The 27808-nt window shown below is 36.3% G+C and overlaps 1 protein-coding gene across 2 annotated transcripts; it reads right to left on the bottom strand.

Moving 5' to 3' along the window:
- Positions 1–687: 687 nt before the first annotated feature.
- On the bottom strand, positions 688–26252 carry phf2 (PHD finger protein 2). 2 transcript variants are annotated; one of them, XM_084100287.1, is made up of 22 exons: positions 25697–26252; positions 19485–19570; positions 18188–18302; positions 17772–17932; positions 17488–17629; positions 17031–17217; positions 16440–16602; positions 16273–16360; positions 15511–15617; positions 14165–14256; positions 13977–14066; positions 13473–13811; positions 12467–12586; positions 11607–11722; positions 11282–11460; positions 10445–10512; positions 9690–9859; positions 6655–6932; positions 4705–4800; positions 4512–4621; positions 3244–3538; positions 688–3035 (listed from the first exon to the last, which is right to left on the bottom strand). In XM_084100287.1, exons 1-22 carry the CDS (start codon positions 25792–25794, stop codon positions 2947–2949), a joined length of 3189 nt encoding a protein of 1062 aa, XP_083956413.1. In that variant the 5' UTR covers positions 25795–26252; the 3' UTR covers positions 688–2946. The 2 variants fall into 2 exon arrangements, with proteins under 2 accessions (XP_083956413.1, XP_083956412.1); XM_084100286.1 differs by having other exon boundaries at positions 6655–6953; positions 25697–26223.
- Positions 26253–27808: the final 1556 nt, after the last annotated feature.

Genomic DNA, 27808 nt, shown 5'->3' with positions numbered 1-27808 from the left:
TGGAAGCCACTAGGAAGTAAAGAAAAAACACAAAGATAATTTACACAGAGCAAAGATATCATAAGGTCAGTAGTAGTATACTACACACGTCCCCTTACACATACACACTGTTTCAAATAACGCTCAGACTATATTTGAACTATACGTCAGAGTCCGGCAACATGAATAGATATTAATAGTGTTGACCTTGGCTTGGTTCATGAAAATGATTTGGTCGGAGCCGCCGGCTGGACTCGCTGGTGTTTTGGCTTTAGCTGTGTATTAAAGAACAAAAGCTAAAAGTGCAGCTCGGCTCCCAGTGGACAATGTGGTTCTAAATGGGGGGATTGTGTGCGAGTCGAGAGTTTCTCCAGGGCATCAGACCTGAATGGTACAGTAGCATGAGCCCATTTAAAAGTAATTACCACAGCATGTTCCAGGGAACGTGTGTAGCCCTGCCATTCCATATGAATGGTGGAAGAACATGTTACCAAAACTGACTTCTGTGTGCCGTTATGGCATGGGAACAGACTTCATATACATAATGAGCAACTCATTGCATTTAGAAAAACAGAGTATGCATGGGGCAATAAATCCTAATACAAAAGGTTAAATATAAACGGCAAGAAAATAAGGCATTTCTGCAAACACATGACATGGATGTTAATTCAAAACATCTTTTGTGAGTCAGAAAACAGAGTGCACTACTACAAAAGTATCATTCACTGCCATGAAACAGTGGATGCATTTAATTGTTTGAACATATAAAAATAAACCACAACAAAGCAACACACATTTTGTACAAATAAAAACCTGAAATAGTTCCATTGTTTCGATTCGGAAAGGTGGATACAAGATTTACATTGGTAACTAAAACACTGCAATTTATGAGCACAGTAAACCTGGTTAAGAATGTACATACTCTATTACCAAAATAAAACTCATGGCATGATGGTATGGATTTTTTTTAAAATAGCTGCTTAATAATAATAATAATAACAGTAATAACGTAACATTTCGTATTGATGAAAGCAGTTGCACTTGATTTGATGAAAACAATGAAGACAAATTTTGCTAAGACAAAAAAAAAAAAAAAAAAAAAAAAAGGAACTATTGCCCAATGTTAATGATAGAAGTGTCCTAAGGGGCTCACAGACTGATAAACGATTTAAAACAAAACCTCTTAAGAATTATACAAGTATAAAAGGCTACAAACATTAATAAATTACATCACTGACACAGAAAACACTTCACAAGGTGCTAGTAAAATAACTTTTAAAATCCATCAGGGGTATTTTAGCTCAAATGTCAGGCTGGTCGTAGAAACGTTGATTTTTTTTCTTTTTCTTATCCCCCATCATAAATGAATCATAATACACATGGTTTTCTGCATGTAAGGCCATATGAGAATAAATGTTACACTGTGTATTTTGTTCTCCAGGCAACACCTTTTGTCTAATGTAACAAAATGAAATGAAAACAAAACAATGGTTAAAAAAGTACAGCTATTGTGTATCTAACAAAAAAAATGAAAAAGGTAATGACTATTTCTATATCTTTATATATATTTTTGTTTGTAATTAGCAAAAACTAGTAAAAATGTATAATGAAGTATTAAGGAAAAAAGGATACAAAAAGTAGTAATTTAAAAAGCTATATACAGGCTACATTCTACATACTGTAATGTGAAGCAATATAAATGCATATTTCATTCTAGGGTAATTGGTGCTGCCTGTGAAACAAAAAGAAGAGAGAAAGTATCCCCATGTAGTGAAATGTCATGGATGAGGCTTATCATCAGTGCTAGAGATCCCATTTATGTAGTGTTTCGTTGCTTTTGGCAAGTGTTTTGTAACGTATAATGGAACCGTAATAAGAGCTACATTGTCAAACAATAAAATAATGCGAAAAACAGGATGATGTAAATCTGATTGTAGTATCAATGTCTAAAAATGACAAAACAACATATAAATAAAAATGTCAAAATGTGGTACCAATTCAGTAAAAGTTTAGTTGTGATATTGTATTTCATGTGATACACTGAATTGCTAGAACAAGGGGAAATAAGATATTTTAACCATGTCATTAAGTGGAAATATGGTTTGTTATCGATATGCATGTTTAATGTTTTTCCCCACAAAAACAAAAATTTCCTATATTTGTAATAAAATAAAATAAAAACTACAGTTGTCATTTTATAGTAGCTGTGGAGACAACATTACTAACAATATGAGTTCATATTTGTGCTTCACTGATGTTTTGTAAGTGCCTTCTGGCTTTTCTCAAGCTACCTATGACATGTACAATTATATTAGATCAATAAATATTATCTGTGATAGTGCTTAGCAAACAGAAAAGTACTTTTTCAGCTGTCCCGTGTAGGTAATGCATATAAAAAATGTTTTTTGCTTAAAGAAAGTAAATTCCAAATGGGGGATTTTAAAATCACCCAGGCAGTTAGTAAAAATCATCTCTTTAGTAATACTTGTAAAAAAAAAAAAAAAATTAATTATAATGATAAGCCACATCCAAAAAGCAGTAATGACCTTCTTGTTTGCAACCTTCCACTAACCCTTTCCCTCCCAAAAACAATGCATGCAACTGGAATACATGCAAGGGATACTTTCTTTGTCTTGGAATGACTGCTATTGTACTGTATCTTATAATATATTAGCAACCCCTGATAAACTGATAGCCATAGTAAAACAAGACAAATTCTTCTTACAAAATATTAATAGCAGGTATTCTGTACATTTTTAGTATCTGAAAGTTATAAAGTAAAAGAAGAGGCAAAAACCTATCTGAGCTATGTTCTTCTTAGAAATTGAAAACTTGTGGGATCCTGTTCGCTTTCCCGTCCATTTCAGTCCTTGCTGCTCTCATCCCGGCTCATCGAGGGGGGGAGGGAGGGATCAGTCCACGGGTCCATAAACATCAGGAGAAAGTCTGAGTCACCCATTGTCCATGTTACAGCAGGAGCTTGCCGTTACGATGAATCTTTAAGATTTTTCCGAGTCTCTGTTTGGCCGTTGCCATTCCTTTCTTTAGCCGCTTGGCTGTGGGCGAGACGAAGCGAAATGGTTAGCATATGCGACAACAACATCCTTTCGCATCAATACATTATCAAGCCACAGCTGTGTCAATAAATTATTAATGGTGCTGAAATTGCGACTCTCAGATTGGCCAGTGCAACATAAACAAACCTTTAAACATGAATTAATACTCATCACAAGAAGATCCTATTTATGTTTTGGCCAAAATCACCTTTGGCGTCCGTCGAGTTCCCACGTTCGACTTTTGCTGGCGGGACAGATGAGGTGTTCTGAGATGATGACGATGATGAAGGCCGCCTCTGACTGAGGAAGACTCCGGGGGCCATGGGTTGCGAGCCGCCGGGGGTTTTGCCCGTTCCAGTGCTGTACTCGTGGTCGGCCAGGTTGGTCTCAGAGTCTGGGGTGGGTTCTGGAGAGCTGCTGTCCTGAGAGAGTTTGTGAGGCTCCTCTACAGCCACGGGCTTCTTTTTGGTACTCTTTTTCTTCTTTTTAATCTTCTGCTCCTCCTGTAGCAAGAACTAGTTAGTAGGATCATTTAGCTAAATCAGTCTTACAGATGTTTCTATGAAAATGGACGCTATTAGAGAGGAACTGTAATGACACTCGAACTGCATGAACTCCCACAAGTTTGGGAAAAACCTGATGATCATGTTCTCCAGCATGATTTGAAAATGATTCAAAGAGCATATTGTGCTTAAAAACACAAAGGAGTTCACATGGACAACGCCATCAATGTGCGACCTTAAATAGTGCAGGACCTAAATATTTATTCATTTTACATAAAAATCCTTGCAAATGCAAATGAGACATCCACAACATTTTTATTAAATAGTTTTCCTCAGCATTTACTGGGGCTACACTTTTTGGGAAAAGACATCTAATTGCGAAAATTTTATTTGCGCTAGTTTGTAGGGCTACACAATTTGACAAATTGTATTTTATTTGAGTATAAAATTATAAAATATATTATTATTTTTAATTACTACTTTTATAACTAATTAAAAATATTAAACAAAATTCAAAACGATACTATTGTAACATATATATATACTGAACTGAACTGAACTGGGTGTCTTAATTTCTTTATTTTCAAATGTTAAACCAGTTTAGGTTTTATTTTGCAGAAAACCACAGCTTCTCTTTTGTTGACAATGGCTGGTTTATAAGCACTTCTCATTACAAGTTTGGGAAGATGGTTTGTGCATGTTATGTTCCCTAATGCACATTATAAGTGACCCAAACTCAGAGCAGATGCAGAGATGCGTTTCAGTCTGCATATATTTATTTAATTCATTTCAAGCCTCTGCGACTTGATAATCACACTAAGCTGATTTCAGCTTTATTTAAATGAATTGTGCATCCCTAGAATATACTTCATTTAGAAGTATTTTAATATTATTGTAACGTTTTTAAATTGATATGTAAACATTTGGGCATTGCATTGAATGAACCGCTTCATTATGAGCTTAAAGCGTTAACCTGATGAGACAATTTAGCTGCCGCAGCTGCCAGTCCTGTCTCTATGGACGCCACACGTGCCCCCTCCCGAGCTGGTCTCTCCTGTCGTGGTACAGTGGGCCCAACTCGTGCTGCAACAGTATGAATATAATCCCATGTGATTACATTAACATTATAGTCAGACTCCCACCTGAAATTGTAGACTTCGCACTACCTGTTGGACTATACGGAGTGTCATCTGTATTTTTCCTTTTTTTCGATCTCGATTTGAAAATTGGGTTGTCCTCTTCAGATTCCAGAGATGGATAAACTGAAAAAAAAAAAAAGAAAGAAGATTAAAGAAGGCAAAAGTTAGCTACTTCTACAGATTCCACCATTTTAGTTTCCACTGGAACTTCCCTTTGTCTTGGAGTGCTACATGTATGGTCTAAAGTCATTAAAGAAAGCAATGTAAATATGTCGAAGCACATTACTTTTAAACAGCTTATACATGAGAAACCACCCTATTTTTGCACTCCATAAACTACAGTGCTAAGTATTTTCTCATTGGACAGGATGTTAGCGTGACACAGATGCATGGCAGCTGTTCCTTGCCCTGCCTCGTCCTGCATGCACCTAGCTTCTTTGAACTCAACCACTCAGGAACACGCAATTTCCAACAATTAAATTATCAAGAAAAAGAAAAAAAATGTTTACAGAAAGGAGGAATGCTTGTGTGCCTGATAAAACGCTCTCTTAGTGTGAGTCCAAACGGGAATGTGCGTGCTAGTAATGACTAATTAGGGTATCAGATCAAAAAGCATTTAAAACAACAGTTTAAAACTCATGCTAATGGATTATTAACAGGCTTCTAATGGTCTTGCTGTTCTTGGAAGGGGTTCACAAAAGCTATAAAAGAGACCATTCAAAAAGGGGGATTGAAAAGTTCTAGCTGAGAGTAAACACGCCTGTCACTGTGCCGTGAATGAGAACCCTTAAGTCAAAATCAAACTCTAATCAGAACGTTGATAGAGCAGATTTACACTGTTTTGCTTTGCTCTAAGGACACCTGGGCAATTCCAAGTCATCACGAAACATCCTTGACAAATCGTCTCAGAGGAACTAATTGGTCTAGATAATAGTGCAAACAAGCTATCCAAGATGAAGGTACGAGAGGACTACAATCTGTTCTCCAAATGGGTTCTTAAAGGGATAGCTCACCCAAAAATGAAAACTCTGTCATCATTTCCTCACCCTCATGTCATTCAAACTAGGGCTGCACGATATATCTAAATTATCGAAATATCGGGGATGTACAAATCGCTATATGCATATCGCAATGGCATGCGATAACTGAATGACTTTAATACTTCAAAAAGTTACGAAAAGCCCAGATAGGTCGACGCAGATAGCAGAAAATAGACTGGACACATGACTGTGACATGCTTAATGTCAAAAAGAGTCATTAAGCACAATAAGCCACGGAAAAGAACATAATGCCTGTTTTGGTGAGTATTCATGTAAACACACTATCAGTTGTGTCTTAAGTGAACGTAAGCAGTTGAGATAGAAAACACATTTGTAACAGTAAACTGGATCCGTGCGACTAATATAAATGCTGCTGTCTGTGCCATTAATGTTAATTAGGGGTGGAACGGATTGCAGTTGATCCGTGATCCGCACGGATCAGGCCCCACGGTTCGGCACGCATGTGATTCACGGATTAACTGCTAAATTTAACCATCATAGAGTGAAAGTTTATAATTTGGATGTGTTTTGTCTTGCCAATTTACACATTCAAACAATTTTAAACACTGAAGAGGAGGCGAAAATCAGAATCAGTGTATCTTTAATTCGTACACTGAAGACTAAGCAGTTTTAGTTTTACATTTGATTATTCAATTTCTGTTTTATACTTAAAGCATTGTCGTATCGCATATCACATTATTTTACGGGTTATCGCATATCAAAATCTTTTTCAACATCATGCAGCCCTGATTCAAACCTGTATGACTACTTCTGCATTTTGGGGTTCAAACAACATTAAACCCCTTCATAGTATGAATTTTTTTTTGACAAATGACATTTTTCAAAATATCTTTTGTGTTCCCCAGATGATATTACTTATTTTTTGGGGTGAACGGTCGCTTTAAGCACAGTAAAATAATCCGTTTGAAGAACTTACCATAATCGGAATCCTTAAAGCATGCGTCCATGTGGTCCTGGTCATCATCGAACATGTCCGAACTGTCCACGCTGCTGCTCTTTTGCGTCTTTTTGGGCAAGCGTTTGGCTGGTCGCTTGCTGTTTCCTCCTGCTCCGGCTGCGCCGCTCGGCTTCTTGCTGGCTGAGCTGCTGTGAGAGTTGTTCTTAGCTTGGCTATTGCTCCAGGATGGTTGCAGACAAGAGTCTGATGACTGCAGGTTAGCCATGGACAACATGCCCTGGATGGCCTCCTGTGTGCTGGGGGATGCAGGTGGCTGACTGTAAGTCCATCAATGAGAAATACACAACACACACGCACATTACTCCAAGTGTCAGTGGGAATGAGAAGCGATTCGAAATTTTAGGAAGTGAGTCGGGTGATGGGGAGCAATGAGAATGGAGATGGACACTTAAAGGTGAAGTGTGTAATTTTTGCACCACTAGTGTAGCAGAAAGATTTCCCAGATGAACAGTCCCAAGCAGACGCCACTGGTCATGTTAATGATGATAGATGTACGTTTCCAAGCTGCAAATTTAATTTATACTAAAACTCTGAATATCATGAAAAGCTATTAGCAAATAAAGCAGTATTTCCAGGCCAAATTATTCAGTCACATGACTTGAAGCACATTTATCAAATTAATATTAAGTAAATGTCTTTCCATTGCAACTAATTCTCATGTTTGCTTGCTGAATTTAAAAAATGCATGCAAATATGTACATTTTAGTTGCATGATTAAATTTTTATTTGCATCTTAGTGTTTCAATCCAACATTTTTTGCAATATCCACTCAAAAATGTTGGGTTGTTATTAACTAAAAAAATCAAATATAAATATTAAAAAAATATTATGAAATTAGAATTGTTTTCTTGGCAAGTAACTGAAATAAAATAAGTTTAAGTTAAAGTAGTAAAATAACTAAAACTGAACTAAATAGAAATGTAAAAAATGACAAAAGCACATAAAAAATTACTGGAAACTAAACTAAAATTTCATATAAAAACTGAAAATATAAAAATAAAATGTAATTTAAAATGTTGATAAATACTATAACAGTATAAATTAATTCTAAAATCTGCATAAAAATAGGATGGAAACAGTTTTCAAGGAAATACTAATAGTTTACTTATAGTCGACTGTGCATATTAAAAATAGTAAATTAAAAAAAAGTTTTATACAATATTGAAATATTTTACTTATTACAGTATAACATTTTAATATTCAAAACATTACACATCACCTTTAACCCACCATAGAAATGGTTGATGTCAATCATGGCCAAAGAGCTTTTCCACTGCAGCTGATGTATGGCAATGTCATGAGGACTTAAATCTCTGGCACATTTAATCAACTGAACATGTAAAGCTAATGGGTGTGCCTGGAAAACTAACTTGAAAATCCTAGTTAAGATTCAATCCAAGGTGTGTAATCAAAAGGCAAACCAAATTACCTGCATTAACATCTCTGCTTTCATTCACACTGAACCTTCATTCAACCAAAACTGAACCTGTTCTGTCTTATAATCACATCTGCTCATTCAATAAACCACCAATCTGCACATCTCCCTCTTGCCTTTCTAACTTACCTGTCACTAAACATTCATTCCCCATAAAAAGGTAATTTCCTCATCATATAAATCTCTTTCATGTCACAAGAAGATTCTACCGTGTAAACTAAGACTATTGTGTCCACATCTGCTTCCAAGCTTGAGGTAACTAGCAGAAAAATACAGATTTAGCCCATGCAGATTACCACCTATTAAGTGATTAACCAGTGAGGTGGAACAATGAGTCAAGAGCTTGTTTAATGTGGTCGCAACTGACTGGAGGCATTTCCTCCCCACAATCCTGCAGTCATATGTCAGGTTTAAAAGCACAAAAAAATAATTTGAGAAATTAACATATTTTAACCATGTTTTCCTTCTCATTTTGTGTTTGAGCTGATTTGCAGCTTTCAGCGCAGTGGAAATAGACCATCAAAAATGTGCCCAAAACAGCAAACAGTAAAATGAAGAGGAATGGCCTAAAGCTTTTGCTGTATTTGACAAATTAATAGTGTAGAGGGATTAAACAAATAATGGCAGCACATGTAAACTGCTTATAAAGAACCGTGCAAACTATTACTTTAGCCATTGTTCAACAGATGAAGAAACCTGCGCTCGATGTGTTTACAGTGTGAAGTTTAAGAACTAACAGTTAAGCTGGAAATATGATGTGTTTTAATTCTTTAAGGGTCAGGAACATGCTTCATCATATAAATTGTATGTTCCCTATGGCCCTCAGCCAGACACAAAACATATCCATAATACATACTCTGCCACATTAGCGTGTGTAATGTACAAAACATACCACATGAATCATGAAAATGTATGAACTAGGGATGTGCACAAATGACCAGTCGATGGATTGTCTAAACAACTAGTTGCTTAAGGAAGCCTTGTATAATTACACTAGTTTAGGGTCATGTACACCAGATACTAGTCACGATTTTTCCCACAAGACACATTCTTGCGTTCAAAAACAGATGGACGGAGCAAAACTGTATTGAACAGAATGTGAGGTAGGTCTCAAGCCATGTATTTTAAAACTGTTTTAACCAAAGATGCTCATCTACATTTATATACGCATTTAAAACATCGAAAACATATAACAGATTGAAGATATTCAAATCAACAAAAATATAGAATAAATATCTAGGACTTTTATTTCACAAAACTATCAAAGTCTACTCAAAAACAAAAGGCTATGGACTATATTATGAAATTTAATATTAAAGGCGATGCTGCCCTAGACTAGAGAGGATGTTTCTCGGAAACCGTTTACCATCCTGATAGTCTCAGCATTCCAAAGTATACCATGTTAAAATTCTTTAGGAGAAGTTGCATCTCAAAATGATTATTTTTTAAATATTAAAGCGAAAACTAAAATAAAAGTAAACAACCTATTCAGCCTTCTTAATTGACTTGGTTAACTCATGCCTTTCAGACACCAGGATATGGATAACAATGTGCATACCTGTTGTTACTGTAGTCAATGCCGCCCACTTGTTTGCTGGCCTGTAGGAGATCCAGAATCCCAGCTGAACTGCCCCCTTTCTTCTTAGAGACCTTGGAGTTACGACCTTTGACCTCTGTCTTGGCCTCCGTGTCTATGTGGAGCGATTCTTCATCTGATGAATCTGGATTCTGAAATAACAATGGGGGGAAAAAAACTGACATGAAGTACATAATGTAAATGTATCAAAATACACACAAGAAGCTGAACGATTTGCATGAGCAATATTCATTCTACATACAGGATTTTTCTTAGGTTTGTGAGTTTTTTATTGGTATATCCTGTAGCCTTTTGTAACCCCTCACATAGTTCGCCTGCGGGCCTCTGTCATGATTAACTTTCTTGCTCTCATTTGATTCAGTCCACAGCTATTTCCTTCATCAGTTTTGAGGTGATATTTGGCTCCGTCTTGCAGCTCGCTCTCTTTGATTTGTGCCGTATGTTGGTTTAAGTCGGAACATTATGGGTGAATTATCGCAAGCCGAGAACATCAGCGCTGCTATGTTTTAAATGCATCCAGAAGGAATTAATCAGCTACTTCATGAAAAAATTTGAATTTTGTCCTAATTTCTTCCTGTTTACTGTCAAAATCAGTCTTTTAATGTTTTTTACCACTGTCTGATTATGTTTTTACCGCTGTCTGATTAAAGAGAAATTCTATGGATGTTCTGTTAAATAACACTGGACCAGCACTATAAATTGGAGTTGACGCTTACCTTCGTGTCCGACAGTTGTAGCTTTGGCTTTTTCGATGGCAGAATGGGCTCTTTGATGTTTGATAAAACTGTAAATAACATCAGATGTTCAAGATTATTCTCACATAGCATGAAATTAAAGATTTATTGTTAATCAGTTAAAAGACCAGCGTGTCTAATATAGGCAGGCTCACATGGAATCAGTGGCCACGGATTTCAACATAATCTGAATGCCTGTCACTCACACATTTCTACATACGCACCACCCAGGGACCAAACAAACACTGGCAAATACAAGCAAAACTCATTAAATTAAATGTATGGTGGCCAGTAACTTTATTAGGAAATGCAACTGCAGAGATTTATCTAGGATTTGATGTGTTGACACATGTGAAATATTTGACCTGAGCTGTTTGCTACTAATTCAATATTCATTCATAAAAAAGCTAAACAATTCCACTGTTATTTGGACAAAAATTATTAAAACTATTCCAATTATTAAAATAATAATGAAAAACAGTTTCATGGCCAATAAGGAATATCTAAAGTAAATATCTTAGGTAAAATTTTACTTAATTCACTCATCATTGGCAGATATTGCAAAATCTTAATTTTGGACCCCACCTCCTGTGTGTTTGTTTATTATAGAGTTTGACTAATTTTATTATACTTTCAAATACTAATAAGACTGTAGTTTAAATCATTTTGTCGCCCAAAATCAGTGTAATAAATTTAACAGAAGTCTACTGATTCCATCTGGGTCTGATTATAAAGTATATAATAATTTTTGCTTTCAAATTTATGTTTTATTTAATCAGAAAATCACCCTGGCCCAGATCGCATATCATGAAGCCTTACAGGAAAAGTCTCTCTTGACTGCGTTCTTTTTCCTCCTGATTGGGAATTCGTCGATCTTAAGCTCCCCCTCATCAGAGACGTACTCATACTCGTCTCTCACAGGCTTGGGCTTTTCTTCCTTGATATTCTGTATTGAGCCAAAAACACTTGAATTGGTCTGGGTCTTGAGCATCTTTGATCTGAGGAAACCAGATGAAAAGAACATTAGTTGGATTGACAGAAGAGACAACACAGACATAAAATTGCCAGTCATATCAAAATATGTATTAACATAGGCCTATTTAATAATGCATGCCTGAAATTTTAACTTTAATACTGTACTTACCCCAGCAACTTCTTATTCGACAATGAAAATGCAAATTTATTGTCTTTATGGCTGAGTAGACTTTTGTCAAATTTGTGCTCTTCTTCCATTTTCAATAACGAATCAGGTTTGCTGTTCTGCAAGATGAAAAGAAACACCAAACAATCGTCAGTACTTTGAAACTCTTCCCATCTCATTCACTTCTCGGGTCTTCGCTGTCAGCCGCGTCCACTGTGATCAGACGTCAAAGACTGAAGCCATTGCGGCTGATGACCTTGAAGACTATCTAGAAGAGACTTCTCTCCATCTGCAAATGTTTGCCGAGCGGCAAAGGAGCACTCGGATCAGGAGACTTGGAGCAACTACAAACATTCCTGGGCTGTTTGGCATTGAATTTTCCCCCTTGAACGAAAGCCCTGTAATGCCTTCCGTTCACCAGAATTAAGCTTTTCCTACAAAAGCCACCCCATGTTATCCAACAATAACGCCACAACACGCTCATTTTGATAGTAGAAATGAAGGCATATGTAAATACTTAGCTGGCATGTCTGGGATATGACATAGCATTATAGCATTCGGTAAACTCTGAGGCTGGGTAAAGGGTTCTGCTGCTTTGATGATCCCAGAACAGAGAGAGTGACTGAGCCGCAGAGTTATTTCTGCTGATTGCTTTGATCTAAAACGTGTAAATCACTTTCTGGATGATCCCAAAGCCCTGCTTGCTACTTTTCAACTTGTCGGGGTTTGATATTATTTGCGTGGATTTTCAAAGCCTCTCTCTAGCACTGATCTATGCTGCTATGGAGGTAATCATTACGTTTGCATTACACAATGTTATTCATTACAATTGTGTCCTTACATTGTAAACGTAACAAACGTACCTTATATTTCCATTTGGCCTCCGTCTTGTTCTTATTATGCTCTCGAATCATCTCAAACTTTGCAACGTCATTCGGTTTACTCGTCTCTTTCTCCATAATACTCATCCCAGTCTTTAACAGCTGTGTAATGTGAGACAATAAAATGTTTGTTTTTTTAAATGGATAAAAGTGTTACTGACAGTTCTAGAGCAGGGTGATATATTTACAGTGATTTTATTCACAATGATTTTGCACATGCAGTATCATATTTCGTTTATGTTCAGTTCATTTTAATTAACGGATTCAAAATTCATTCAGAAATGTTCCATTTTTATTAAAATTTTTATATTTTTTTCCATTTATTAAAAAAGCTTTAGTAAAAAATATACACTAACGTTCAAATGTTTGAGGTAAGTAAGATTGAATTTTTTAAAGAAGCAAGGATGCATTAAATGCTGCTCTTTTAAACTTTCTATTCATCAAATGAAAAAAAGATCACTGTTTCCATTAAAATATGAAACTGTTTTCAACATTGATAATAATAAGAAATGTTTACAGAGCACCCAATCAGCATATTACAATGATTTCTGAAGGATCATATGACACTGAAGACAGATGCTGAAAATTCAGCTTTGCCATATTATTTTAAAATATATATATGCATTTTTTTTTTAAAGATATAAATTATTATAAAAAGTATTAAATGTATTAAATAAAAAATAAAGTATTTTGAACAAATAAATGCAGCCTTTCAAAATCTTTAAAAAATGTTCCGATCCCAAACTTTTAAATGGTAGTGCATGTAGGAAAATAAGGCTGTTTATGTGCATATAAATGGAAATGATCATTTTTGCAACAATTTTTTTGCCTTGAATTTTTTTTTTTATCAAGATTTATTGTTGAATTTTACTTCCTGTATTAAACATTTTGATGGATGTTCGGTGGAAATTATAATCCACCCTTTAAGTAATTTCATACACATAAACATAATATATATTGAATATTATACGGATGAAAAAAACGTTACTTTTTTGGGCTGGTCCATCTTGTTCAGGATGTCCTTTGCATGGGATTCAAGAGCTGCCAGACTCGAGGGCTTTTTCTCAGGTAAAATACCTTCTTTTGCTTTCTTCCCTTTTTTTTTGCCACCTTCTTTTATTTTGGGTTCTTTCGGTGGTTTGGGTGCCTTGGGCATTTTGGGTGGTTTGGGTGGCTTTGTGGCTTTCTTCCTAGCTGGCTTATCTCGTGGCGGAGAGGAGATGTGTGCGGGGGACGTGGGCTCTTCTGGTTCTGATGGAGCAGACGGGGGTTCCTCGGCTGGGGGCTTTGAGTTGCTGGGTTCGCTCTTTATGGCTTTTGTTGCATTCTGAGTTAAAGACAAAGTGGATAAGTTGTCAACCATTACTGATTCTGGCAATAGCTGACTGAACATGTACAAAAACATTCTACATAATAAAAATCAAGATCATATCTGAATAGATGAGAGTAAAGACATCCAACAAAAGTCTCCAACAACTTTGCAGTGTGTCACCTCAGAAATCCGAATCTCTTTGGCAAGGTCTTTAATGAGCTGTGCTGGCTTCATGTTTTCTGGAAGCTCGTCCTCATGCTCTAAAAGAGCCTTTGGAAAAAGACAAAAGACAAGAGTCACGGTCAACTTGCCTATAATTTAAATCAGTGAAACTACAGAATATCGAAAATGTCAAATCCAATATTTACCTGTTTCTTAGTCCACGATCTGAATGCTCCATTGACAATTTTGGCACCATGTACCAAGTAAGGAGGTGGCTGCTTGTTCGCCTTATGTAAACCTGCAAAATGTTTAGGAAATTTTGCATCAGAGTCCATTATTCCCATCTGGATCCAAACACTCAACTAGTGCCCTATTAGTAACATAAGATCCTCTCTAGAAAGGGCTGTTTTCTAAATAGGCAAATTGATGAAAGGCCTAACTTTTCTTAAATCATTAACAGCAATGCCTAAGACCGTGGTCGGCCTGTCAGAAATGCTCAGAGCATGAAACTCACCGAAAGAACTGGGGGGTGGGGGCATTGGCAAATAAAAATGGACTACGTTTTCAATCTGACCCATTACTGTTCAATAACAAAGGCCATTCATATATCAAACTGATTACTTCAATCCAGAGGGGCCTAAAAACAGTCATGTGCAGTCATGGGCGGTTTTTTGGAGCGCCGTTTTCAACATTGATTACATTGGACTGGATACACAGCCACTACAGGAAATATATTCCACACTGCATTTAAATGAATAACATGAACATAAAGTGAAAGCTGAAACAGTGAAACGAGAAGGGAAGCAATAGAGCTGGCGGTGGCCCAGTCGGCCTGCTGGGCCTGGAGCCAAGGTCTTTTTTTCCTCTACCTGAAGTCACACACGAGAGTTGAACCCTTGAAAAGATGACCTTGAAAGCTGATTCCCCCATCTGAACATCAGATAGCTTGGAGACCAGCAGCGGTCCTTTTTGCAATGTGCGCGCTACAGCAATCTGGCAAAATTAAGTAACGTGACGGGGGGAAAATGGTGGAAATATAAACACACAGTCCAAGGCCAGATGAGGGGAGTTTAAACACCAGGTTGTAATGGAGCAAGTGATTCTGCCTTTTGAAGCTAATCATCTGTGAACTCCGCGATGCACCGATGTAATGACTGCAATAATACGCCGGGCATCCAGACCCTCCTCATCTGCTCAGCAGGCCCCTTCCAGGATCACGCACGAAGCGAGCGAGAAGGAAGTCATTTGAGTCTACCTTACGACATTAGATCTTTTTATTTCCAGTCCCAAAGTTCACTATTACGGATAAATCTCCATCTAGCAGGATGGAGAGGCAATTTTCGAGAGCAAAACCTTTGAAGCCATTTCAGGGGAGTCACACAGGGGAATTTTGCTGCGAATGATTTACGTTTGCAAACGTAAATGGTTGCAGTGAAACTGACACTTTGCTCTTTTTCACTTGCCAGTTTTGTGAAACTACAATACCTACAAACAAGCCACGTAAAAACACATTTTTTTTAGCAGATTATATTTATTTATATTATTCGCTCACCTTTAAACCGCTCCAGGTAGTACTTCCCCACATACCAACATGCTGTTTCGAAGTTTGGAAAAGGAGTGAGGCTGGCAACTTTGAGTCTTTTTTCCACCTCATATGCTCTGAGTGGAGAAGCAAAGGGAGGATTACTGAAAAGTGTGCCTTGAGAGGAAATCGTGGTCTCACAGATGTGAGAAATGCACTTCAGAAGGCAAAAGCATATGCTCTTGACTTCCCTTCTTTCTTTTCATTGCTACAGAGGCTTGTAAGTGCCAAGAATAGAACAGCGAAGGTTTAACGCTTGAATGCTTCAATTGCATCACCATCCTCCAGTTGTCACTGCTTGGCAAACAGCATGTAATAACATTTAAAATGGCAACAGCCAAAGACATTAGGCCTTTATAATCCCACATAATAGCCCTACAGTATGCACCAAACCCTCTGTACCAATTGTATTGTATTATATATACATATATATCATTTACTTTTTTTAAATAGCATGCTTCAGTACACTACAGTTCTGTTCCAAAACCTAATGAGATGTTGCTAATCGAACAATGCATCAGAATACAGGGAATATATAAACATTTTTAATTATATGTAACTATATTTTATGGATACATTTGAGCACTGACTGCATTTTTTGAAAAGATTTCTAACTTTGTGCACCATCTTGGATGGATTTTTTATCACTGAGATCATCACACTGCATTATGGGAACCTATAAAAATGCACATACAAAGCTTGTCTTAAAGGAAAAAGAAGCAGATCACTGACCTCATTTGCATCTCTACGCTCAGACTGTGGACAAAATGCCCGGAGAAGGCTAAGCAGTCCACAGGAGTCAGTATTGCATTAATCCATCCTGCCGTTAAATAAAAACAAAGAAATGTTAGAGCTTAGAGCTTCATTTTTTATTTCATTCCAGCACCCTAATGTCTCACCTGATGGAATGAAAAGAGTTTGCCCTTGTTTAAGTGTGCACTTGTAACACTTGTCCACTTGGTCAGCAAAAAACATCTCGCTGTGGTTGGATGAGGAACTCCAGCGCTCATACAGAGAAAGGTTGGCAGAGGTGGGCTTGATCAGAAAGAAGATTTTCTCTCCCTATACAATACACAGGTCAAATATACAGTTCAACATCCACTATACAACAATATATGACCACAGAATGCGGTGACTGGAGTATTCTAGAGAATCATGTAACAAAAATGAATATTATGTACTTATGTATTAAATTGACCAGTTCTTTGTTGATTGCTATATACATTTGTTACTCAAAAAATTACTAAGTTTGTTTTACTTCACACCATAACAAATCCAAAAAAAAATAATAAAAAAAAATAAATAATATATATATATATATATATATATATATATATATATATACATATATTACATATATACATATATTACAATTATTTTAAAATACAACACTTTTTCTGTACAAAAAATATGGTAAGCTTTAAGAATAAAATGTTTTATTGTCATAGAAATAAGTAGCATTGAGATATAAATAGATATGAAGGAGTCACCTTAAGTACATGATACCACACAGAGGCACCTCCACACTCAATGTGGAAGTCTGTGTAGCTGTCTTTCACACAGATGAGACAATATTTGGACACTTGGGGCTTCCCCAACAATGCATCATCGGGCCAGTAGTTGTCAACCCAGGACAACTTCCGAACTATCTGCGGACTCTCAACAATAGTGGCCATTCTACAGAAATAAAGGGAACAATAGTAAATATTCTCCAAATGACACGCTTATTATTATTATACTGACATTTTTATTTAATTGAGAAAAACTTGAAGTCTATATGCCATGTTTACATTTAATTTGCTAATATTTATGTCAATAAATAAAAAGGAGTGTGCTTTAGTGTATTAGGTTTTGCCGTATCAAATTATTTAGTAAAACTGAAATTACACTGGTTTTTGTATAGAAGTTTTGCTATATCCCTATGCAACTTTTTATAGGACTGCTTACCTTGTGTCTGAAAACTCCAAGTTGATCACATTTAATACTTTCTTTCTGTTTGTGCTGTAGTAAAAATCAACAAACTCTTTTAACTTCATCTTGCTGTTTGTTTGTTTGGTTACATCAACAACATCCACAAGAACATCAGGCCCTTTGAATGAAAAAAGCAGACAGTTACATTCCTGAGAGGGAAAATGGAGGAACACTTGGTTTTATTATACTTTCACTATCAGCCAATTGCATTAATATTAATAGATTCTAATCAACAACATATATTACCTAAATTCACTTACCAACATAGTTTTCCACGTCACTGACGTAGAATGTGGGTGCAGGCATGGCCATCCCCAGCCCATCTTTCTTCTGGATGAGAATTGGCTCATTGAAACCATTCTCCTCAAGGTAGTCCAATGTCAACTGACTTCCAGACAGCTTGACCACTACATCTTCTGAACTGCGGTGGAAAATACACAGTAAGCATGTTACCTACAGTCACCAACACAATCTCTCCAAGACATCATACTGGAATCTTTTTCACATGTCTGGTGGAAAAGTTCAGAGCATGAGAAAAGCTGATCATGGAGCGCCATCTTCTGGACACTGGATAAACTGAAAGACTTGGGCATTGTCAGGAGCACTGGCCCTTTAAATTCTTCACACTGGACTGGGATGATCTTCACAAAGGTGCATAAATACATGTGTACTATACCTGGGGAATGTCCTGCTGCGCAGCTCTTTTATGAACACCTGACTGCCGTTTTGAACTGGTCTGACGTCTCCGCTTTGCCCCGTGTCGTGCTTATTCCAGCTCTTTTTCTTTTTCACTGTTAAAATTATAAACAGATGAAACCAACCAAATCAAATTCACACATAGTGAGCATAAATCACTTTACTCTTTCTGCAGAAGCAAAAGCATAAATGCATAAGAATACTTTAACATCAACATGATGGTTTGGTTTGGAACCAAAACTATGTAGTTCTCTGTCATTTGAAATTACATTATTTTCATGAATATTATATGGTATTTAGTTGGTAACCTTGGTAATGGGACCAGACTACTTTGGTTGTAAAGAAATGATCACGTATCTAAAACTTGTTTTCATTCATTATAGGGTTGGACTGATACAAAATTGACGTAGAAACGATTTTAACTCAGAAAATGTTAGTAAACTTCACAATTAATAATTAAGAAATGGCAAGTAACACATTGAATGAAACATGGAATTTTGAAGTAGAAAGACTAAAATAGTATATTTTCTTGTAAAACATTCGCTACTAATCTTTGTTTTATTTACAACTTATATGCATATTATGTACCATGTTTTTGATAGTAATCTCAAAGTCTGTACAAAAATTATACTGAAAATTATGAAATCGAATAATTAAATATGAAAATTTAAATGTATTTAATTTTCATATTTAATTATTTAAACACAAAATAAAGTAATGAAATTCAGTGGAAACTTTTTTAATTATTTCCCAGGATTCTTTGATGAATAGAAAGTTCTAAAGAATAGCATTTATTTGAAAAAATAATCTTTTGTAACATTATAAATGTCTTTACTGTCACTTTTGATCAATTTATTACATCCTTCCTAATTAAAGTATATATTTTTTTTTATCTTACTGACCCCAACTTTTAAAGGATAGTTAATATACAGGGTGGGCCATTTATATGGATACACCGTAATAACATGGGAATGGTTGGTGATATTAAAGTCCTGTTTGTGGCACATTAGTATATATTAGTACACACCACCCATCTTGAGGAGTTTGCCCCCTCACATATACTAATGTGCCACAAACAGGACTTTAATATCACCAACCATTCCCATGTTATTACGGTGTATCCATATAAATGGCCCACCCTGTACAATGCATTACTGTATATGTCAAATATGATATCAAATTTAAATACTACTTATGACATAATATATAACAAGACAATTTAGTACAACCCTAATTCGACACTTAATTCATTCACAGTATGAAGGAAAGATACTCACAGGTGGATTTGCCGTGGGTTTTTTCACAGTTAGGACAGTGATAGATGTCAATATCAGGTGCTTCATCTTCATCCACTCCCACGCAGCTGTAACATAAACAAATAATGTGCATCTATTTGTTTCTATAGATCCATTGCAATATTATTAAAATAGCACAGCTGCAATCAGAATTGAGTTACAGCAAATTAATCCTGGTTAATCACGGTTCTGTAAAACTAATTTGCAATACACTGTGCCTATATACGTATTCAAATTCTAATAGAATTACTCTCCACTGACGACCATTCAAAACAAGACGTGATTTCTGATGAAATATTCGGAATTGGAATGGTAACAGATGACATTTTTCCAAATATTATAGACTTGGTGTGGACAAGTCTCTGTCAGCTTTGCACATCTGGCAACTTTCCTGCCCATGGCTGCCCCTTATTGAAGCCCTAGTGATTAGACAGCTTTGTTTCGCAGTCTCGGGCCACATGTCCTGAGGTTTTGGTGGCCCCTGGCAGTCCAATGCCTCAGGGAACCGGCCCGGTCCATAATCCAGTCCTGCATGGTGGAAATGGTGCATTTTTGATGATGCACAATGTTCAGCGTAAGCCAAATATGGCGTGTACTCTGATGGCCAACAAGCTCAACCTTCGTCCAGCTGGCTTCAGAGTCGACCACATGCCTTCTGGCAAAACTACAGCCAAGATGTCATGTGACATTTTTAATAGTGCTTTCTCTTTACCACAGTCCCATAAAGCTGTTGAAGCACTGCTATATCACAGTCTCTTCAATTTGTAACTCCTTTAGAGTTGTCAGTGGTCACCTTTTGGCACACAAGTGATCTCCAGCCATTTAACTATGTATATGTCTTATAAACCCAATTGAGTGCACTAGCGTGCCATATTAAAGAGGATGAATATAAAATCCAAAATCTTTTTTAGAAATGTCTCATATCCGTTTTTACATTGACAATGAGTCTGATCAGTGGCAAAAATACAACATCAAACTTAATTCAGTGCTGTAAATGAACCATAAATGAAAAACCAGTGTGCATTTTTGTCACCCCATCTGCAGTGCAAATGTTCTTCCTATAATAATATAAACCCGATGCATCTAGAACACATTCCAGCCATTAGGAGGAGCTGCTCACAGGTCATGAAGAAATATTGAATTGGGAGTGTCCATTATGGGCTCTCCTCCAGCGTGGTATAACTACTACGTGCGGCCTTATGAATATCACACATGCTGTCCACTCAGATGGTGGGTGGTGTCAGCACCCTTGAATCAACGCAAAAGTGAAAGGAGCCAAGTCTCACTGAGCCTCAGGACAACAAAGAGAGCATGTGGGTGTGAAGGGTCAAACCGCCCACTCGTGCATCAGGATTAGCAGTGAAATACACCCTTCCATGTTCTTCATCTCTCCTCGGCTAATCCTTATCATGAGTATCTGCACACTGCCAAAAAGGGGCCAATCCCTTGTTGATTTAAAGGAGCAGTTTACACAACAAAATTAATTTGTAGTTATTAATTCACTGTCATGTCATTCCAAAACCCATCTGCCATTTTTACTATCAAAGAACACAAAAGGAGAATATTTGACGAATTTTGACCACAGTGGTCACGATACAAAAAGAACACTGTAGCCTAAATAGTTCGTAGCCTACAGCATGCGCTATATTACTTGGAAAAGAAGGTGAAGTGTGATAATTTTTTTTTTTAAATCTTTTTGTGTTCCATAGAAAAAAACAATAATTTAATGTGCATACACAACATGTTTTTGATGGAACTCAATGTTGATACGAAAATAAATTAATTGTGCCAGACAAAGAGAGTTAAATACAGTTAAAACAGTTATATTTTGAAAAATAACAGTTTTCAATTTTAATATATTTTAAAATATGATTTATTCCTGTGATGCAAAAATGAATTAGCAATTTTTCCTTTAAAAAAAACAACAAAAAAAGATAGCATTTGAAGAATGTTCATGCAACAATAATTTATAGAGACAACAGTGGTCAACATCCAAAAAACAAAAACAACAACAAACAAAAAAACTATAAAATAAAACATATGTCCTATATTACTTGGAAAAGAGTGTGAAATGCCTTTGTGTGTTCCACAGAAATGAAAAAAAGCATTTCGGTTTGAACCGCATGGCGGTGAGTAAACACTTTTTGTGTGAACTGTTCCTTTAAGACAGAATACACACAGCTTGTCTCTCTGTGAAATTACATTCAATATAACATGTCTTGTGCTGGCACAATAGACCCTAAATCGTTAAACAACCGCCTGCAACAGATCCGCCGCAGCGCGCATGATGATAATGTTTATTTACGGGGCCATTTTGTATGTTAAGTGTTGACCGTCCTGAAAAGAAAGTCTCAAAACCACTTTCCGGAAATTGTCACGTCTAGGAAAGCCTCTTCTTAAAAGCAACAACAACACCTTAAGTACCTTAATGCAGTCATATTCTATTTAGTGTCTGAATAACAAGAAAGTAACATGATCAACAGCGTAACGATAACTAGTCTTTCGAGTCACACCGCTCAAAGTCAAGAAAATGTCCTTGAGGTGGGGAAAATTAACTGGATTTTCACTCTGAGACAATGTAATTACACACTGTCATGACAGATTAAATCAATAAATACAACAACAACAAAAGCATGAAGGAATATACAACATTATGGCAGCTCTGAATGATTCGTTCTGTAAAGAAAGAATTAACCTGTAAAGGTGCAATAAGAGAGTATTATTATAACATATTTAATAAACTTGTGCAATATGCCAAAGCTGCTCTGTCACAGACTAGATATTATCATTAATGGGACAAATCTCTATCAGGATCTGATGCGCCACTTGTAGCTGGCATCCTGCCCTGCGAAAGAAGGGAATGATGTCATTCATTACCACCTGAAGAGTGGAGAGCACACGCCCACACCACAAAGAGCGGCATGTGGTCAGGAGGTGCGTTGCACACAGCAGTGTTAAAAAATGTCTTCATTTCTGTTCGCAGGCCAGTGTGCTTGCAGAAATCACTATATCAACATGTTTACCCTTGATGGAAATGCATGCTGATCATAGAGGCACTTTTTGGAACGGATTAAACATTTATAAAACACATATAAATGTAGAATGATTAATTCAGGAAACAAAAGGAAGTTATAATAATAGTGTGGAAGTGGAACTTATTAAAATCTTTGGTGGTGATGCTCGTGATCGGATTACAAAAGCTGTTTCTAAAATCAAAAGAATGACTTAAAAATAGCCTTGCGGTTAAAAATTCCAACAGCGGGATTTTGGTTTAGATCCCATGGCTGCTACGGGGGGAAAGTGAGGTAAAAAGCGAGGTTACAGAGTTCACATGCACTTTAACAGACAGTGTAACCTTACAGTGTTCCTAAACTTTTTGACCTACAATTTTCTGTGAATTCAATTTTCTATTAGTTTCCAGTCCTTTAAAAAATAATTTGGAATAAAATAAAACGGACTATAAAGAATGTTTCATTTTCTAATAAATTTTCATTATGACTTGTGAGCAAGTTTACTCTACATACGCTTCTACACACAACAAGCAGTATTTAGCCAATGAAATATAGTGCATAGAAAACTAGAAACATTCATATATTAATTCTCATGACTTTTACAGGCCTGGAAAACACAAGTTCCAGGTTTTGATCTTGGAAACCTTGATACTTGTTACTTACAAAGAGTTATTCCTACAAACGGCTAGCTGGAAGTCACTTTGGCTAATATTTTTTAATCGTCAGGGTTTTTTTTATAAAAACCTGTTAAAAAAAATTCTGCTTGTCAGCAGAATTCCATTGAACGGATTTAAATGCAGTCAAACATGTCAAATGGAGCTGCACTCTTATCAGTAGCTGAAAGCATCATCAAATTAACCAAAATATTTAATAAACAAAAATGCAGAGGGCGGGGGATGTGTGTAACCAAATGACAGGCGTTCCAGTTCTAGAAAATCTGCTGAGCTTTCTGTGGAGTGGGCTCAGATTCTGCATACTATCCCGTACTGATAAACATCAGAATGCATTTTGTAAGACAAAATATATCAATGATAATTCTAGGAGTGCTGCAATTTAAACTTGTCATGGTTAATTGCAGCAAAGTTGTAATATTGATTTTATATATTCATATATTTTTATCTTTTTGTTTCTGAGCTCTATTTATAAGCGTGAGTGACCAGTTTAAATGTAAGATGCATGGAACTTAAGGTTCATTTTTATAAAAATCATTATTCCATTGCTGGTCTACAGTTAACATTAGTTAACTACTTTAGTTAACATGAATTAAAGGGATAGTTCACCCAAAAATGAATTTGTATGAAAAAACAAATACTATGGAAGTCAATGGGAGACCAGAAACTGTTTGTTTCACAAAATTTCTTCTTTTGTGTTCAGCAGATTAAGTGAATTCATTCAGGTTTGGAACAACTTGAGGGTGAGTAAATGATGACAGAACTTTTATTTTTGTGTGAACTATCCCTTTAAGAATGAACAAAACTTGTACAGCATTTATTAATCTAAATTAATGTTAATGTCAACATTTACTAATACATTATTAAAATCAAAAGTTGTGTCAGGTAACATTAGTTAATGCACTGTGAACTAACATGAACAATGAACGACTATTTTTAACTAGCATTAACAAATATGAATAAATACTGTAACAAATGTTTTGTTCATTAGTTATTACATTAACTAAAGCAACCTTATTGTATAGTGTTACAGATAAACTATTGTAAACCACCTTAAGTAAGCTAAATAACTGCAATAGATAACATTTTTTTATTCTAGTTGTGTGATGATCAGTTTTTTAGAACTAGCAAGCATAAAAAAGCAGAACTAACTACTGATATTATAAAATCAGAATAATCAGATTCTGCACACACATTTTGTATTGGTAAATGCTTAAACAAAATCAACTATCAGTTAGCAACTGCTACAATATTGTAATGTCACTCAGCGACTATGGCAAGTTAACACTGCCATAAATAGCGTAATACAGAACTATCAGTGTTAACATCAGTGTGCACACTTTAAAGCCATAACTGGTTTCTCCCTTCATCTGATGTCACAGAATCAGTCGCCCTACCCTCTCGATATAGAGGTCACACCGACGTTTAAAATCACTGAGGGCGGTAAAATCTCATTCACTCCAACAGAAACAAACACATTAGTGTCAATTCAAACAATTCCTTATACATTTGAATATGCAGTTAACCACATATTCAGCCTGACAACGAGACACGATTACAACGCGTTGTGTGTTAAACGGCCACTCTGTTTAGATCGTTAAACGATAACAGTCATCATGTAGCTAATTATCATATTCTTGACTGCATGAATTGAACGTTGGAACTGAAACGATCACTGGGCTCATTAAAGGGTTAAAATTAAACGCGCGTAAATGTATCAGTCAGTGAACTGGAACGCTTGTTCTTTGTTTACATTTACAAAATAGAATTTTAAACCTTTGTTCACGCAAGTTTCACTCACGCTAACAATACAAAATGATTAGCGGGGGAAATTTAAGATGAAATCGAATAATAACAGACTACAGATAGACTCCCATTATTGGATCGAGTTGAACTCATTTGCTACGACTACATGCCGCTGTCAGTGATGCTTCACGGAACCTATACGGCGAATAAATCTGAACTTACTGGTTTTGATCATGATGAATACAGTCTATGATAATGGCTAGATGTCATACATGTTAAAATGTGCAGAGCAGCTCTAAATCTGCAATGTCTGGCTCATATGCAGCCTATTATTCTTCCAGCAGACACCAGAAAGGACAGGGACAGTTTTCACACAATTCAAAGCCAGTTAAAGCACTGATATAGGAGCAGATCTGGACGAATACGGCGCATAAAGGACCGTAAAAAATGTGTAAAAGAAAAGCCATTCGTGTTCGCAGACACCCACGGCTCACTACTACGACAACGTCCAGTCTGAGACGCAACCAAAGCGTGCGATGCACGCAGATCGAGCTCACATCGTAGAAAATACATCGAAATGGCTTTACGATTAAGCAAATCTTTTTGTACAGTTCACAAAAATGTGTCAACCGAGCCAGCTAAATATAACTCCGCCTTCTTCTTCAAGCGGCCCTCGCTCTTCAGAGCAATACAAAATGTGCGCACGGGAGCAAAACGCTTCCATCCAAATCCACACTTAAATAGTTGAACGAAATATTGCGGTTACCTGCCATGAAACCAGTCTTTGCAGGCGTCGCATTCGATCATAAACTGGGTTACGTCGTAAGGTAATCTGCAGATGCAATACACGGGTACAGTCGCCATGTTAGATCAATTCACAACAACAGCCGGAGAGATGGATGGGGGCAGCAGGAACCTCCCGTAACACAAACTACAGCGATATGAAGATCCGCGGAGCTGCTCCTACGTCCATTCGAACGTTCCCCCGATCCGACGTTACAATGTTACGATGTTAAAATGTTTCCCGCGCTGCATTGACGTGTGCATGCCCCCTGGTGACTATACGAGCGCGGAGACTTTCATAAAGCCCAAGAAAATGCATCCTTTCATTGTAATATTGTTACGTCAGTCTGCAAGACGGGAAAAATCGCCTCGGTCATGCTGGTCCAGATGAATGGAGCTCATTAAACGCTGCGGCTGCTTCTCCGGGTTTCCCGGGACGATAGAAAGACGAAAATCCACCTTCAGGGATCTCCAGCCAACCGTCGAACCAGCTGCAGCAGAGTCTGTGACACGTTAATAAGGTCTCATGCAGTAATGGCACAGACGAGAGAGGATTAAAAGAACAGAGTTAGTTCAAATTTTGACAAAGTTCATATTTTGAGCTATAGATAGATAAACGGCATAGTGCAAACTAAAACAATTGAGTAAATGACTAGTTAAGTTGTGAAACGTAATGCATTAATTCGTTTTTTTATTTTTATTTTTATTTTATTCGTTTTTTTATTTAAGCTAAAGTGAGAAGTAAATTAAAGTAAATTATGATCATATGTATAATATATATATGATCATAATTTAAAATAATTTACTTTTATGTAAATATAAAGTGTGTGTGTATATATATATATACACACACATTTTATATTTACATACACATAATATATAAACAGTATGTATATAGGCCTATTTTCTCATATATAAATATATACACATACACACGTTTTACATACATGTATATACGCACACACATTGAGGAATTGTGCCAATTACATATACAAGGTAAGTTTTTTTATTTTTATAAATATAGCCAAACATTACAAATATATAGCTGAGATATATCCTGTTCACTCTATGTAATTATCAGTGTGCTACAAGCAAATAATTTGTAATATTTTAAATTTCTGCTTTTTACTGGTGATGTTTAAAAAAGAATTAAGAATTAAAGAACATAAAAATGTCCACCAGGCAATATGGCCAACAAAGGGATCCAAAGAGACTCAAATTAATCAAATGTCATAAGAATATTTAAACATTTTGCTCAGGTACACTCAGAGCATGGTCACAATGATGCACATTTCATCTAAATACACCAAAGTGTTTGTAAAATACATAATTAAAAAAAAAAAAATTATATTTGGCAGACTGGCAATATGACTGACCACCAAAATTGGTGTCATTCTACTTTGCATTACCCAATAAATCTAAAACAAAACAGACCAGTGACTATAATTGCAAAACTTTTTTTTTTTTTCTGACCAATAAGTGCTGTCCCAAACTGCTTGGGGGGAAATTCAGGGAAGATCTGATGAATGGCTCTAGGATAAATTTTAAAACCTATAAATACATTTAGTTGGCTAAAAGTATAGCCAAATTGAGTCAGCTGTGTTCACACAGTTCAGTTGCAACCTGAAATGTAAGTGCACATTTGACCTCTTGGTGGCGCTAGGGTGGTCTGACATAAAGATTAGCCACCAGTAGTGTTCAGACTTCCGCCAATCAGTGCTCTAAATGTCACATCTTTTTATGGTTGTGGGGTGTGCCATAAAAGCCACAAAAAAAGGAAGATGAAACTAACAGTTAAAATAAGTGTTTGGCTCCTAGAATGCAAAAAATAGGCCAGTCATTTATAAACCAATATTAGAAAAATATTTACATGTTCTACAAAACGTTCTCAATTTTTAAAACATTGCTGTTTTCATGCAGCAAAAACTAAAGTCTATTACCAAAGAACATGACTTGACAGTTTATTCTCCAGCAGGGGGCTGGAAACATCCACATGCTGTTGCAAAGCTTGACTAGAACACTGTAAAATCATGAAAAAAGGTTTGAGATCACGAGCCGTCAACTCTTAAAAACACACGCGCACACACAAAGAGAA

This window comes from Abramis brama, assembly GCF_963993115.1.
Source record: "Abramis brama genome assembly, chromosome: 23".
Lineage (NCBI taxonomy): Eukaryota > Metazoa > Chordata > Actinopteri > Cypriniformes > Leuciscidae > Abramis > Abramis brama.
The sequence above is the reverse complement of the archived record's forward strand: the minus strand, read 5'-3'. Positions and strand labels throughout refer to the sequence as shown.